This window comes from Centruroides sculpturatus, unplaced genomic scaffold (genome assembly GCF_000671375.1).
Source record: "Centruroides sculpturatus isolate CEXI.00-Female unplaced genomic scaffold, Cexi_2.0 scaffold1070, whole genome shotgun sequence".
Classification (NCBI taxonomy): Eukaryota; Metazoa; Arthropoda; class Arachnida; order Scorpiones; family Buthidae; genus Centruroides; species Centruroides sculpturatus.
This window is the reverse complement of record NW_019386008.1, coordinates 56082-69148: the sequence shown is the minus strand read 5'-3', so window position 1 is coordinate 69148 and position 13067 is coordinate 56082. Positions and strand designations below refer to the sequence as shown.

At 26.1% G+C, this 13067-nt stretch overlaps 1 protein-coding gene across 4 annotated transcripts in view; it reads left to right on the top strand.

The window, feature by feature from the left end:
* Window positions 1-6089, top strand: part of LOC111613090 (rap1 GTPase-GDP dissociation stimulator 1-like) — a 73549-nt gene extending 67460 nt beyond the window's left edge. For 3 of the 4 annotated variants that reach the window (XM_023354398.1, XM_023354400.1, XM_023354399.1), the window contains 4 exons: window positions 1975-2064; window positions 2327-2503; window positions 5376-5504; window positions 5619-5760. In XM_023354398.1, coding sequence (XP_023210166.1) covers window positions 1975-2064; window positions 2327-2503; window positions 5376-5504; window positions 5619-5743 — 521 coding nt within the window. In that variant the 3' untranslated portion in view covers window positions 5744-5760. Of the gene's footprint in view, window positions 1-1974; window positions 2065-2326; window positions 2504-5375; window positions 5505-5618 lie in introns of all 4 variants that reach the window. The other variant, XM_023354397.1, reaches the window with a different exon arrangement.
* The last annotated feature ends 6978 nt before the right edge of the window (window positions 6090-13067 follow it).

Genomic DNA, 13067 nt, shown 5'->3' with positions numbered 1-13067 from the left:
ATTTTGAAAATATGCTGTCTTTGGTACATCATGAACTTCAGTTATTGCAACTTGCAAATATAAAGGTAGCATCTTCTTCCTTCTTTGGTCAGATTTTAGTGCTGAAACACACTGGTGTATCTATGGCTGATTTGATTAATGTGATGCATCTGATACTATTTTTTGTACATTTGGTTTGCTCATTTGATTTTTATAATATATTTGATATATATTATAAAAATATAATTGGCATATAACTTTTTTTGCCTTACAGAGTAAATATATTATTTTACTCTGTAAGGCAAAAATACTCTTCACTCTCATACAGATGAAGAATACAAATTTATTGAATCTAACAATCATGAAAGCAATAAATGTTTTCGTTTAAGAAATCAAATATTATGTATTTTTAAGCTCTATAAAAGTTTAAGCTGCAAGGATAAATAAAAATATGTTTTTAAATTTTATTTTTTATTTTTGTTATGAAATAATGTAATTTTTCACCAAATCACTTGATAGAAATACAGATGCATCCCTACTTATGAACATTCAACTTACGAACTTTTATATTTACAAACAATTTGATTGTATGTCTAAAATGTAAATTTCATATGAATTCTGAAATTCTCTTACCACTTGTGGGGTGGCATTAAAGTCAGTCTTTAGACAGCAATAATTAATGTAGGCTTATTTGTATTGCATATCATAATTTTTTGTATGGCTTTCTTTTGGCAAATTCTGAAGATCTAACATTAGTATTTGCTGCTTGTGAGGCAGCATTGGAGTTGGTAACATTGGGATAATAGCTTTTTTCACTATTGTTTGTAATTTTTTATAAACTTTTATGATTACTACTTCAAAAATGTGTTCAAAATGTAATAGTAAATCTAGCAGTGGAGAGAAATGCAAGCAGTGTCACTTCATTACCATGGAAATTCAACCGCAATTATAAAACTAAATGTGTTAGGTGAAAAAAGTGCATTTGAAACACCCACTACTAAGCAATAGCAAGCAGGCAAATGAGCATAATGTATTATGTATATTGAAGAAGCAAATATTAACAATAAGTGATTATTCTGTGTATAAATGTATATTCTAGTTTGATTTTTGACTTTTGTCAAAATCTCGGGAACCTGTTCATACATAGGAGAGCACTTGCATTACTATAATATCTGTAAACATATTAAGTTATATATACAGGATACCTGGAATTTTTAAATACAGTCATATTTCCATTACTATATCTTTTGATTGTAGTTGTTGATATATCATTTTGTTTCAATGGCAAAAGCCATTGCAAAGTCAAATATAAAATTGGCCCCTTAAAATTTTTATCTTGATAAAATGCCTAATTAATAATCCATGATGCCAATGGAAAAGTTGTTTGTGAGGATATAATAAACCCCAAAAACAAAATTAAAAATGTATTTCAGGCAGTGCTATTTTTTTCTTAGGCTTCCTTCAGATGTTGGAACTTACAATATTCAACTCCTCTCATAATCTTTCCAATAAATTCTTAATGATTGTTAATGACTATAAGAAAAGTAATTAAAAATTTTACTTTAAACTTGTTATAGGAGATTTAAGATAATCCAAAACAGAATTTTGTCTTAAAAAAAATTTTAAACGTTTCAGCTAACATTAAATAAGGTAATTAATTAACAACTTTATTATTATTGTAATTTTGTGTGGATACCCTTCAGGTTATCCTTGTTTAAAAGATAATTTGAAAGTGGGTTTAGATTATGCAATGGGGCAGGTTATATACTAGTTTTAAATTGCAATTATGATACAATAGATAGCTTTCTCTTTGTCTAAATTTTCCAAGAATTCAGACATATTCCTCTGCCAGCACAGTTTTTCCAAAACTACCAAAGACGTGTTTATATGTACTTTTCTTTGGTGTTCTTTCCCTTTCATTTTCTGTGTGTCAATCCACATTTTAATTATTAAAATTTTAGTCTCAAATTAGTAACTATTATTGTTTAATTTCAGATAAAATTGCTAATAGTTTAGGTGAAAACATTCCATTTATTCAAAGATTAATTGGTTGGTGTACAACAGAAGATCATCCTGGTGTTAAGGGTATTAATTTTTTATATTTAATAGCAAATAAATAGATGAAAATATGTTTAATAATTTTAAATAGAAACATTAATTGATTTATTGAGTTTCAATAAAAATATTTCTTACTTCTATTTGAATTTAAAAACTAAACTAATATAACTTACTAAAACTTAAGACTACTGATTCCAAATAAATTAATGAAATGTTTAGATGTTAACGAATACTTTATTCTTTGCTTGAATATTAAGAATAATCAATCTTTATCTACTTTAACATACAGGTGAGTCAACAAGATTATTGGCTTGGCTAGTAAAAAATTGCAGTTCCAAAACAGTATTAATGAATTTGCTAAAAGAAAATGCTCTTCCATATCTTGTTAATATGCTGAATTCTGAGCATGAAGTCATGCAAAATGAAGCCCTTACTGCATTATTTATTGTGGCCTCTGATGTATTGTGTAAGTTTCAATTTTGAATGATGATTGCAGAATTTAAGAATTCAAATTTTATTATGAATGAACAATAAAAACTTAAAAAACTCAATATTAAAATGTTTGTGTTAGTATTAGAAAATTAAATTTTAAATTATTTATTCATATTTTTTTAACATGATATAAGAAATACAATAAAAAGTATTTTAAGAATTGCATTGAAATAATTAAATTAAAATAAATTTGGCTTAAAATAATTCATATATATATAAAATATAAACAAACAATATATATAGATGCAAATATTATTTTGTAGTATTTTTATTAAAATTGCTGTGGTATATACATAAAAAAATTTATATACAGGGAGTTCTCAAATTATGCAAGAATTTCATTCTATGGAAGTCACACACGTTTTATATATGGAAGTCACACACGTTTTAAAATTTAGTTCAGTTATACATAACTGAACTAAATTTTGCCATTTAAACTAATTATAAATGTAACAGTTGCATTCTCTGCATGTGAATTTAACCCTACTAACAATAAAGATATGAATGATGGGATATACTATACTAATAAATAGTTTCAATTTACAACATTTAACATCAATAAAATGAAAATATTTTGGATAAGCTAAAATTAAGAACAAATAAAAAGTTTTCTGAAAAGGTAATTCTTGAAATGTCCTTGAAAACACAAGATGGTGAAATTAAGGTATAAATTGAGAAGGAAGGAAGGAGGAAGAAAAGAGCTGATATCCATAGACAAAAAAGAGAATTATTAGACTTAATTTAGCTCTATTTCAACATTTTAAGTTTAAAATTTTATTTGTTATTCATAGCATGATTTCTACTTCAAACTAAAAGTAGGTTAAGGAAAATTTTGTATCAACTCATCAGTGATCACAGACCACATCAAGAGAATAGTTGAAGAATTTAATTATAATTCAAGGTATTCATTGCACAAATTTCAAATGGTTGGTGTTGCTGAACAATGTGTCATGTAAGATTACCATTAACAATCAAAGAACATAAGTGTGCTTTATATACTATACTTATAATTTTGAATCATTAATAGATTTTAAAGCAACGTATACTGATTTTTCTGTTACATCATTTTAAAATCATGTCTTTCAAACACATAATTTGAGAACTCCCTATAATTCCTCTATAAAGAAATTCAGGTTACTATTTATAAACAGGTAAAATACAATAAAATTTTGATTGTACATAGAAATAGATTTATGTAATTTATTTCTAGAATAGTAGCTTCTTAAAAGATTCGTGTATTCTTCATCAAAATATCTAGTTATAATCTTAGTTGGACTGTATTTTTGTTAATGCATAATATTAGTGCTGATTTTGTTTGATTTATCTCTTTACAATAATTAAAATATGCATATTTAAATTTGTATTTTCTTGTGCGTAGGATAAAATTTATTTTTTTTCACTATTGTTTGTAATTTTTTATAAGCTTTTATGATNAAATTTATTGTACTTTCAGATTAAGTTTTTAAATTTAAAAATAAATTTAGAAACATAATGTATAAAAATTTTTAAGTAAAGAATATTTTAAATTTTATTAATATTTCATTTTATTGACAATTTGAAAATTATTACAATGCATAAATTTGCAATGTTTAAATTTGCAAACATTCTTCTTATTTTGTAGCACATATTTAATATTTTGATTATGTGAATGCATATTTAAAATTATTCAAATCTGAAAATTAAAAAAAGTTAAAGCTTGTACATTTTTTGTGTTATTTTTCAATATAGTTAAATATATGTAAAACAAGTTTAGAAAAGATATATAAAACAGATAAATATAAATATTCATTTCATATGTTTATCAATTAAATTTCCTGTTATGATAAAATATTTTGACAACAAATATCTTAAATATTTTTCAAATTAATTTCACTTAAAATTATTTTTAAAATATGTTCTTGTAATTCAGAGAGATTAAGTATCTGTTATCTTTAATAATACTAAAGATAACAGATACTTACTAAAACATATATAAGTATTAATTCTTTAAACAGACAATTATAGTAAATATTTTAAAATATTCAAAACAAAACATATTTTAAAAGGACTTATTTATATTTCGTTGCAACAGTTTTGAAATTATTCATAAGTCATATCAGTTACTGTATAATAATTTTTTTAATTACAATATGTATTTGTTGTACTTTGAACTCATTATCTGTTGTAATTTTAGATTTTTTCAAATTTTTTATTCTTCAGTATTATCTCTAGTTATCTCTCATTAAAGATAGCATGTTATTAGATTAAGGTAAATATTTAATAAGAAACGTTCAGGATTTAACAAATTTTATTTTATGTTAAAAATGTCTAAATTAATATGTTTTACAAAATAAATAAATTTCTTTCATTATGTTTTGTTATGATTTTTATTTAATTGCTTTTAATTAATAATAATATTATTATTTATTAATTAATATTAGTGTTTAAAATATTTATGAAAACTTCATTTTATTAAAATATGTTTCATTATTGGAAAAATAACAAATTGTAACAGCATTTTCAAGGACTGTGACCTATTTTTCCCTTACATTTGTCTAGATGCCAAAATAAACTTTTTGAAGTTCTTCCTATTTTGACAGACTACATAGAAAATACTGGTTGTATAATTAAAGTTACCCAGAATGATTTGTTTCAATTCTATTGTTGAAAGAATAAAATAAATTGAATGATTATATTTAGTTGTATATCAAAATCATTTAACTATTATTAATATAAGAAAATGTAATAATTTGAATGCTAAAACTTTTAATTTATATATATATTAAATATTAAATGTTCTTGTAGTAATAATTTATAAAATAATTTTTAAAATATATTTATTTTTGCTAATTTTTCCCTACAATTAGCTGAAGCAGAAAAAATGTTGAGAGAAGTCGAACTATTAAAAATGGCACATCAACTGTTAAAACATTCTAATGATTCAGTGGATATACTTGATAAACTCTTAGCTTTATATGTTGTTTTAGCTTCTTCAGGTATGGAATTTTGATATTTATTCAATATAAACATTTTTAAAATATTAATTTTTAAAAATAATAATAAATGTATTCATAAGATGACAAAGTATAGTATTAATATTTTATTTTTAGAAATGATGAAATTGGAAATGCAGAAATTAAACATTTGTGATGATATAACAACTTTAACAGATCACAGCAACTCAAATATCTGTGAAAAAGCACAGAAAGTATTAAATTTATTAAAGGTTCCTTGAAAGTCTTTATAACTGCAAATTAGATAAGTCATTTGAATATTGAAATGAGATTGGAAGTCTTGATTAATATAAGCTTGATATCTTACATATAACTAAAATAAATAAATAAAAATATAAATATATAAATATATATATATATATATTATATGACAACAGTTGAAATTTACAAAAAGTGATATAATTTTCTCAATATATTTGCACATGCTTAGACAGTAAATACGTATGCATCATTTTTAGAAATTGCTTGTATAAAAAAAAAACACTGAATTTAGTTATTTCATACTTTAACTCACAAATTATTTTTGAACAAAAGGAAAAAATATAGCTTCTGTATAAAGCTGCTAAATGTGATAGGAAAATAGATATTATAGAATTTTAAAAAAATAAAGTCTGTTTAAATGATTTTTCTTACATTTCTCTACATAACCACAATAGGTGGATAAATTTTATGAAACTGCTCTTGTAACTTGTGTGATATGAGTTTATAAAATTCTTAATTGGATACTTAAATAAAAGTATTGTGCTATGAAGTGTCTATTCCCTAAAACAGATTTTCATATAATAAATGTGCCTCTGAATTATGAAAAATTTTTATAACTGCCATAGATCAAACTTTGTTTCTTGTGATAATTTTTTTGTCTTCAATTTAAGTCTTCACATATTTAAGTAGATTTTAAAATAAAACTATTATGTAATGAGTGTTAATAATGCTTTATTGATTAATTTAAAATTGAATTATTTGTAATAATTTAATACTTTGTTTAATTGAATGACAAAATATTTTTGATGATACTTATAAACATTGCAGTTAAACAATTATCTAACAATTAAATGCATATCATGATATAAAAATTGTTGTTAGACTGGCTTATGTACTGAAATAGTTTAAAATATGTTATATAATTTCATCATTTATCAAATCAATAAAGAATATGAATAATAATTGCAAGATTATTAATAATCTGCTGGCTGTAAATTTCTAATATGAAAAACTAAGATAAAAAAGTTTATTTTGTTATATTTAATTATAATGAAAATAATGATAGCTTTTGTATAATTTATTTTTTTAGGATTTTTTTAAGCATTTTTATTTTTCTTTGCAAAAGAAAAATCTGCATATTCAGAAAATATAATGAATTTTTTCTATATACATTCATACATACATACATTATATATATATACATATATACATACACAAATTGTTTAGTTTTACAGTTATGTTAATTATGCTACTGCAATTGATGTGTTATTTCTTTTTTTATCCTGTAGCATATTTACTGAATAAGTTTATTAAGACCTAATGATAATGGGAACAATTTTAATATTGGGATTTTAGATGTTTTAATATCATTTATTGATGGTTAAAGTTGAGTCTATTTATTACTGTTACATTTATGGATGAGATTGCTACTTGTCTTGCAATAGTTGTTACAATGAAAACATTTTGCTGCTGTAATTAAGTAATACTGAATAATTCAAGTATTCAAAAAACAAAAAGATAAATTAATTGTTCTAACTCAATAATCTAAATCCAGATGGTATGGAATTTATAATTAATTTATTTACCAATGCATTTGTAAATAAATTATTTATAGAANGCTAAGTATTTCACCCCTTTCAGAAATGTTATCTGTTCCTCTTCAACTATACATTCTACCTGCTTCAGCAAGAAGCGGCGTTATTTACGGTTTGCACTCGTAATAATGAGAATAGAAGCGTAAAATAACTCTTGTCCCAAATTCGTAACCTTGCGATCCGTTTTATATTATTAAATTTGAAAGTTTCTGGTACAAAAACGCGATTTTTTGCATTATTTTCCTATATTTGGCTTCTTGAAATGCATCGAAACTTATGGCATGCAACACCTGTCCTTCGTATAAATTTAAAAAACGAGAGGAAAAAAACTAAAAAGACCCGCAAGTATATATAGATCAGCAAAAGCCGCAAGCGCACATTTTCACAAATTATTTTTAAATGGCCAAAATCGGTTGATGCCACTCTTCATATCTTTAACACCCTCTGGTTATTATGTATAATAAATTTCACCTTATCATTCAAGGTCGAAACACCGAAAACTGCCAAATTTTATTAAATAGAACTCCACTAGGCTCTTACATATTACGCAAATAACTAAGGACATAAAAGAAACTTGCATAATTATTATTTAAAAAGTTAATAATTACGTAATTACAATAATAGAACTACTGTAGTGACATGATTAAAACAATAAAACAAAAAATTGAAAAAAAAGTAATAATAATAATGCTTTCAAGAACTTAGCAGCAAGGCAGCTGTCAATACTGAACGTCCTTGAACCTTGACTAGCTAGCCATTTCCACCTGAGTGGACCATGCCAGGTGAGAACCGTCAGCCTGTGAAACTTCTAACCTTGGCCACATTCGTCGACATTATACCCTTCCTGTTGACGTATTGATATTGTGAAGGACAGATGGTGGTCAGCAGAATGGACTACTGACCTACTGAAAAGCGAATCATCTGTGTAATTCCCGAGACACCAAACGAATCTTAACCCAAATTTAATTTTTATTATTATAGGTTTTTGCCCAAAAACTACGAATTTCTTGATCTGTTAAGCGTGGATTTAATTGAATATTTAGCAAACCCCAACAAGTGTAATTGATTTTCGCTTGATTTCATTTCTTTACATATTAGGAGAGAGGGAAAGAGATTTCTCGATACGATCACATTTCAGAATTATTTGGAAAAATGTTCAGGAAAGTGTGCATCGACGGTACTTTGATCTTTCGTGTGAGTGAATCCGATCTTATCTGAAGCGGCATTTATCAAGAGAGCATATAACTATGCTAATTTCCTTCGCTTTATTTGCTAAACAAATATACTAAAGACGAAAACAGTTTTAGATAAATATGGCGGTCGAGTTAAACATTTTGCGCGCCCGTTTTCACAGTACTCTTTTATTTCTTAAATGCAAAACGATGTTTAAAAAATAATTAATTACAGATGATTAACGTTGCGAACGGGATTGCACGCTCTGTTTAAAACTTAGAACAGTTTCGTCTTAATTCGAATTAAGTAAAATAACAAGTTTGATGATGTGATCGAGATTCTAATGCAGCACGCGTTGCCGCTGGTTAATGTCAAGTAACCCGTGTATAACGCGCAATGTCGCTTTTTTAGTTACAACGTTTATTTCCAGGGAATAAATGTGTAATTTCCAGGAAAATAACTTTATATACATTTTTTGAATACGAAATCATTTCCTTTTAGTATAATAATAGAAAAATTGATTGAATTATGTTAAAAAAACATTAATGAAATTTATAAATACTTTGTTATCCATATAAATTATGAATATTTGTAAAATTTCATGTATTAATTTTATATTCTGTAGATTTTGAATTTTAAAAAGCTGTTTGCTTTCATAACTTTATTAACCCTTTGAGAAACTAGTACATATATTTGGCATTTGTCTAATGTAAACAAATGTTTGGCTCAAGTAGTGATTGAGAGTTAAATGACTAATTAACTGAAATTGCACTAATTTCAGCTATGTCACATTAAAGAAATATTTGTTTTTTCTTTTCTTGTAGAGTGTATAATTATTTAAGAATATTCTATGAATTTAAGTCACTTTTTAATGTATTGAATATGTACTAAACATACTCAAAGGGTTAAGTAATGCTATAATTTTAATATAATTTTATATTTATTTACTAAAACCTATTGAGAGAAACCTAATACGTGTTCATACTGTGAAGATGTAGTATATGATTAAATTAGAATTTGCCTTTGTATCAAAAGAAACTTTTAAAAGTTTTTCTAGATTATAATTGTTAATATTATTTTGTTATATTATGTCACCAAAATTGTATTTTATACTTATTACTGAAGTAATCATTGTCTTCTCAATGTTAATTAATGCAATGTTAGAAAATATATTGTCATAAAGCTTTTCTTACATTATATTGTAAGATAACTAAAACTTCCAATTAAATATTAATAATTCAGTCGATTTGTTTTAATATTTATTTGCTATGAAGCCAACTATTTATTTATTTTTAAATAGTTTGACATTTTAAAGATTTTCTCAACCTGTTTACATTTACAGCTATAAAAAGTTATTAATTTTAGTTGACAAGATAAATATTTTTATAAATTCCTAGCTGAGATTTTGACACTATAAAATATTTTAAAGACAAAAATCAGTATCCCATCTGCCTTGATGTAAATATGTCTGCCTGTGATTCATTCTTTGCACTGAGTCATGTGGTGTGTCTGAACTGGATCCCATATTTAGTAACCACTGCTGTTTTTTTCTGCTGTCACACCCATGAAACACACAAAAAACTAGAAAAGAATTAAATCCAAAAGATTTACTCTGCTTCTCTGTTAAACAGAGTCATATGTGCAGAAATAAATCTGACAAATTTAAAATTTATTTGTTAATTATTTTAGAATAATGATGATTTAATATGTACGTACGTTATATCATATTTTAAATTAATATGTATATATTTATTAACTGATAAAATAATTTTTATTTTATGTAAAAATTTACAATAACTTAATGAAATTTCTGTTTTTCCAATCAAGATTTCGTTCTTGGCAGATGAACATGGACTCTATTCTAATCCTGTCCTTACGACCTCAAAAAAGATAAATTGATGCAACTTACTTTATCGTAGTATAAAAATGGAAGCATGATTGTATGTCATAACTAGAACTTACTCATCTTGAGATATTATCCATCTTAGCTAAGTATTTCACCCCTTTCAGAAATGTTATCTGTTCCTCTTCAACTATACATTCTACCTGCTTCAGCAAGAAGCGGCGTTATTTACGGTTTGCACTCGTAATAATGAGAATAGAAGCGTAAAATAACTCTTGTCCCAAATTCGTAACCTTGCGATCCGTTTTATATTATTAAATTTGAAAGTTTCTGGTACAAAAACGCGATTTTTTGCATTATTTTCCTATATTTGGCTTCTTGAAATGCATCGAAACTTATGGCATGCAACACCTGTCCTTCGTATAAATTTAAAAAACGAGAGGAAAAAAACTAAAAAGACCCGCAAGTATATATAGATCAGCAAAAGCCGCAAGCGCACATTTTCACAAATTATTTTTAAATGGCCAAAATCGGTTGATGCCACTCTTCATATCTTTAACACCCTCTGGTTATTATGTATAATAAATTTCACCTTATCATTCAAGGTCGAAACACCGAAAACTGCCAAATTTTATTAAATAGAACTCCACTAGGCTCTTACATATTACGCAAATAACTAAGGACATAAAAGAAACTTGCATAATTATTATTTAAAAAGTTAATAATTACGTAATTACAATAATAGAACTACTGTAGTGACATGATTAAAACAATAAAACAAAAAATTGAAAAAAAAGTAATAATAATAATGCTTTCAAGAACTTAGCAGCAAGGCAGCTGTCAATACTGAACGTCCTTGAACCTTGACTAGCTAGCCATTTCCACCTGAGTGGACCATGCCAGGTGAGAACCGTCAGCCTGTGAAACTTCTAACCTTGGCCACATTCGTCGACATTATACCCTTCCTGTTGACGTATTGATATTGTGAAGGACAGATGGTGGTCAGCAGAATGGACTACTGACCTACTGAAAAGCGAATCATCTGTGTAATTCCCGAGACACCAAACGAATCTTAACCCAAATTTAATTTTTATTATTATAGGTTTTTGCCCAAAAACTACGAATTTCTTGATCTGTTAAGCGTGGATTTAATTGAATATTTAGCAAACCCCAACAAGTGTAATTGATTTTCGCTTGATTTCATTTCTTTACATATTAGGAGAGAGGGAAAGAGATTTCTCGATACGATCACATTTCAGAATTATTTGGAAAAATGTTCAGGAAAGTGTGCATCGACGGTACTTTGATCTTTCGTGTGAGTGAATCCGATCTTATCTGAAGCGGCATTTATCAAGAGAGCATATAACTATGCTAATTTCCTTCGCTTTATTTGCTAAACAAATATACTAAAGACGAAAACAGTTTTAGATAAATATGGCGGTCGAGTTAAACATTTTGCGCGCCCGTTTTCACAGTACTCTTTTATTTCTTAAATGCAAAACGATGTTTAAAAAATAATTAATTACAGATGATTAACGTTGCGAACGGGATTGCACGCTCTGTTTAAAACTTAGAACAGTTTCGTCTTAATTCGAATTAAGTAAAATAACAAGTTTGATGATGTGATCGAGATTCTAATGCAGCACGCGTTGCCGCTGGTTAATGTCAAGTAACCCGTGTATAACGCGCAATGTCGCTTTTTTAGTTACAACGTTTATTTCCAGGGAATAAATGTGTAATTTCCAGGAAAATAACTTTATATACATTTTTTGAATACGAAATCATTTCCTTTTAGTATAATAATATTTAAAATACAGTAGAACACGTTGAAAATACACTGGAAAACATTCAGAGAAAACCATTTGATTGAATTGTCTTTAAATAAAAATATACTTAAATTATTTTAGTTTTATTTGAGAATTGCTAATTTGAGGAGTTAACTTAATAATTAACATTAACATTTTTTTTTTTTTAAATCTTTCAAAGAAGACTTGTGCCTCGCGCTTATAGGAACAAAATTAAGAAGATAAATAGAGCGGGGAAGAACAATTCTTTTTTTGTAATTATGATTACAAACATTTGTTTTTAATAAAACTTCATGCCGCAAATGTAATCGGAGACTGTATAAGAAGGACGTAAGAAAAAATAATAATAATAATGTCTACATTTTGCTTTGATTTTCTTTTAAATCGATTTTTTTATTTTTTATTTTTAATAATTACATCAAGATGTATCATTTTTCTATAAGCAGATGTTCAATTTTGGATTCGGGCCAGTTAAAAATTAGGTTAATACGAGCTTTTAAACACGAAGGAAATAGTCGTAATAATTTTATTTTCCTTCTTATTTTATTTTATTAAATTTATGAATCTAAAACTTTTCTCTTTACCTTGTCTCTTCCAGTTGTCTTTACCTCCCGCTACAGTTGGAGGTGTTTCAACTGGTTAGCCTTTAAATGCTAATGATAAAGCGATCATTGATCTCGGAATTTATTAATAAAAGTAATTAAATTGTTACATAAAATTTTAATTTATGATGTAGTAGTTTATTAGTCGCGCGTTCTGCCGGCTGAAGTAAGATTTCGATTTTTTTTATAATTTTTTTTTTAATTTAATGAATAATTAGAGAAGAAAAAAGAAGGTCGAGTTTTGATTAAATCTCGAATTTTTCGTTATTTTTAATGATTTTGCACACTTCGATGGAGTGTGAAAAGCACTAAATTGAAAGGACGCT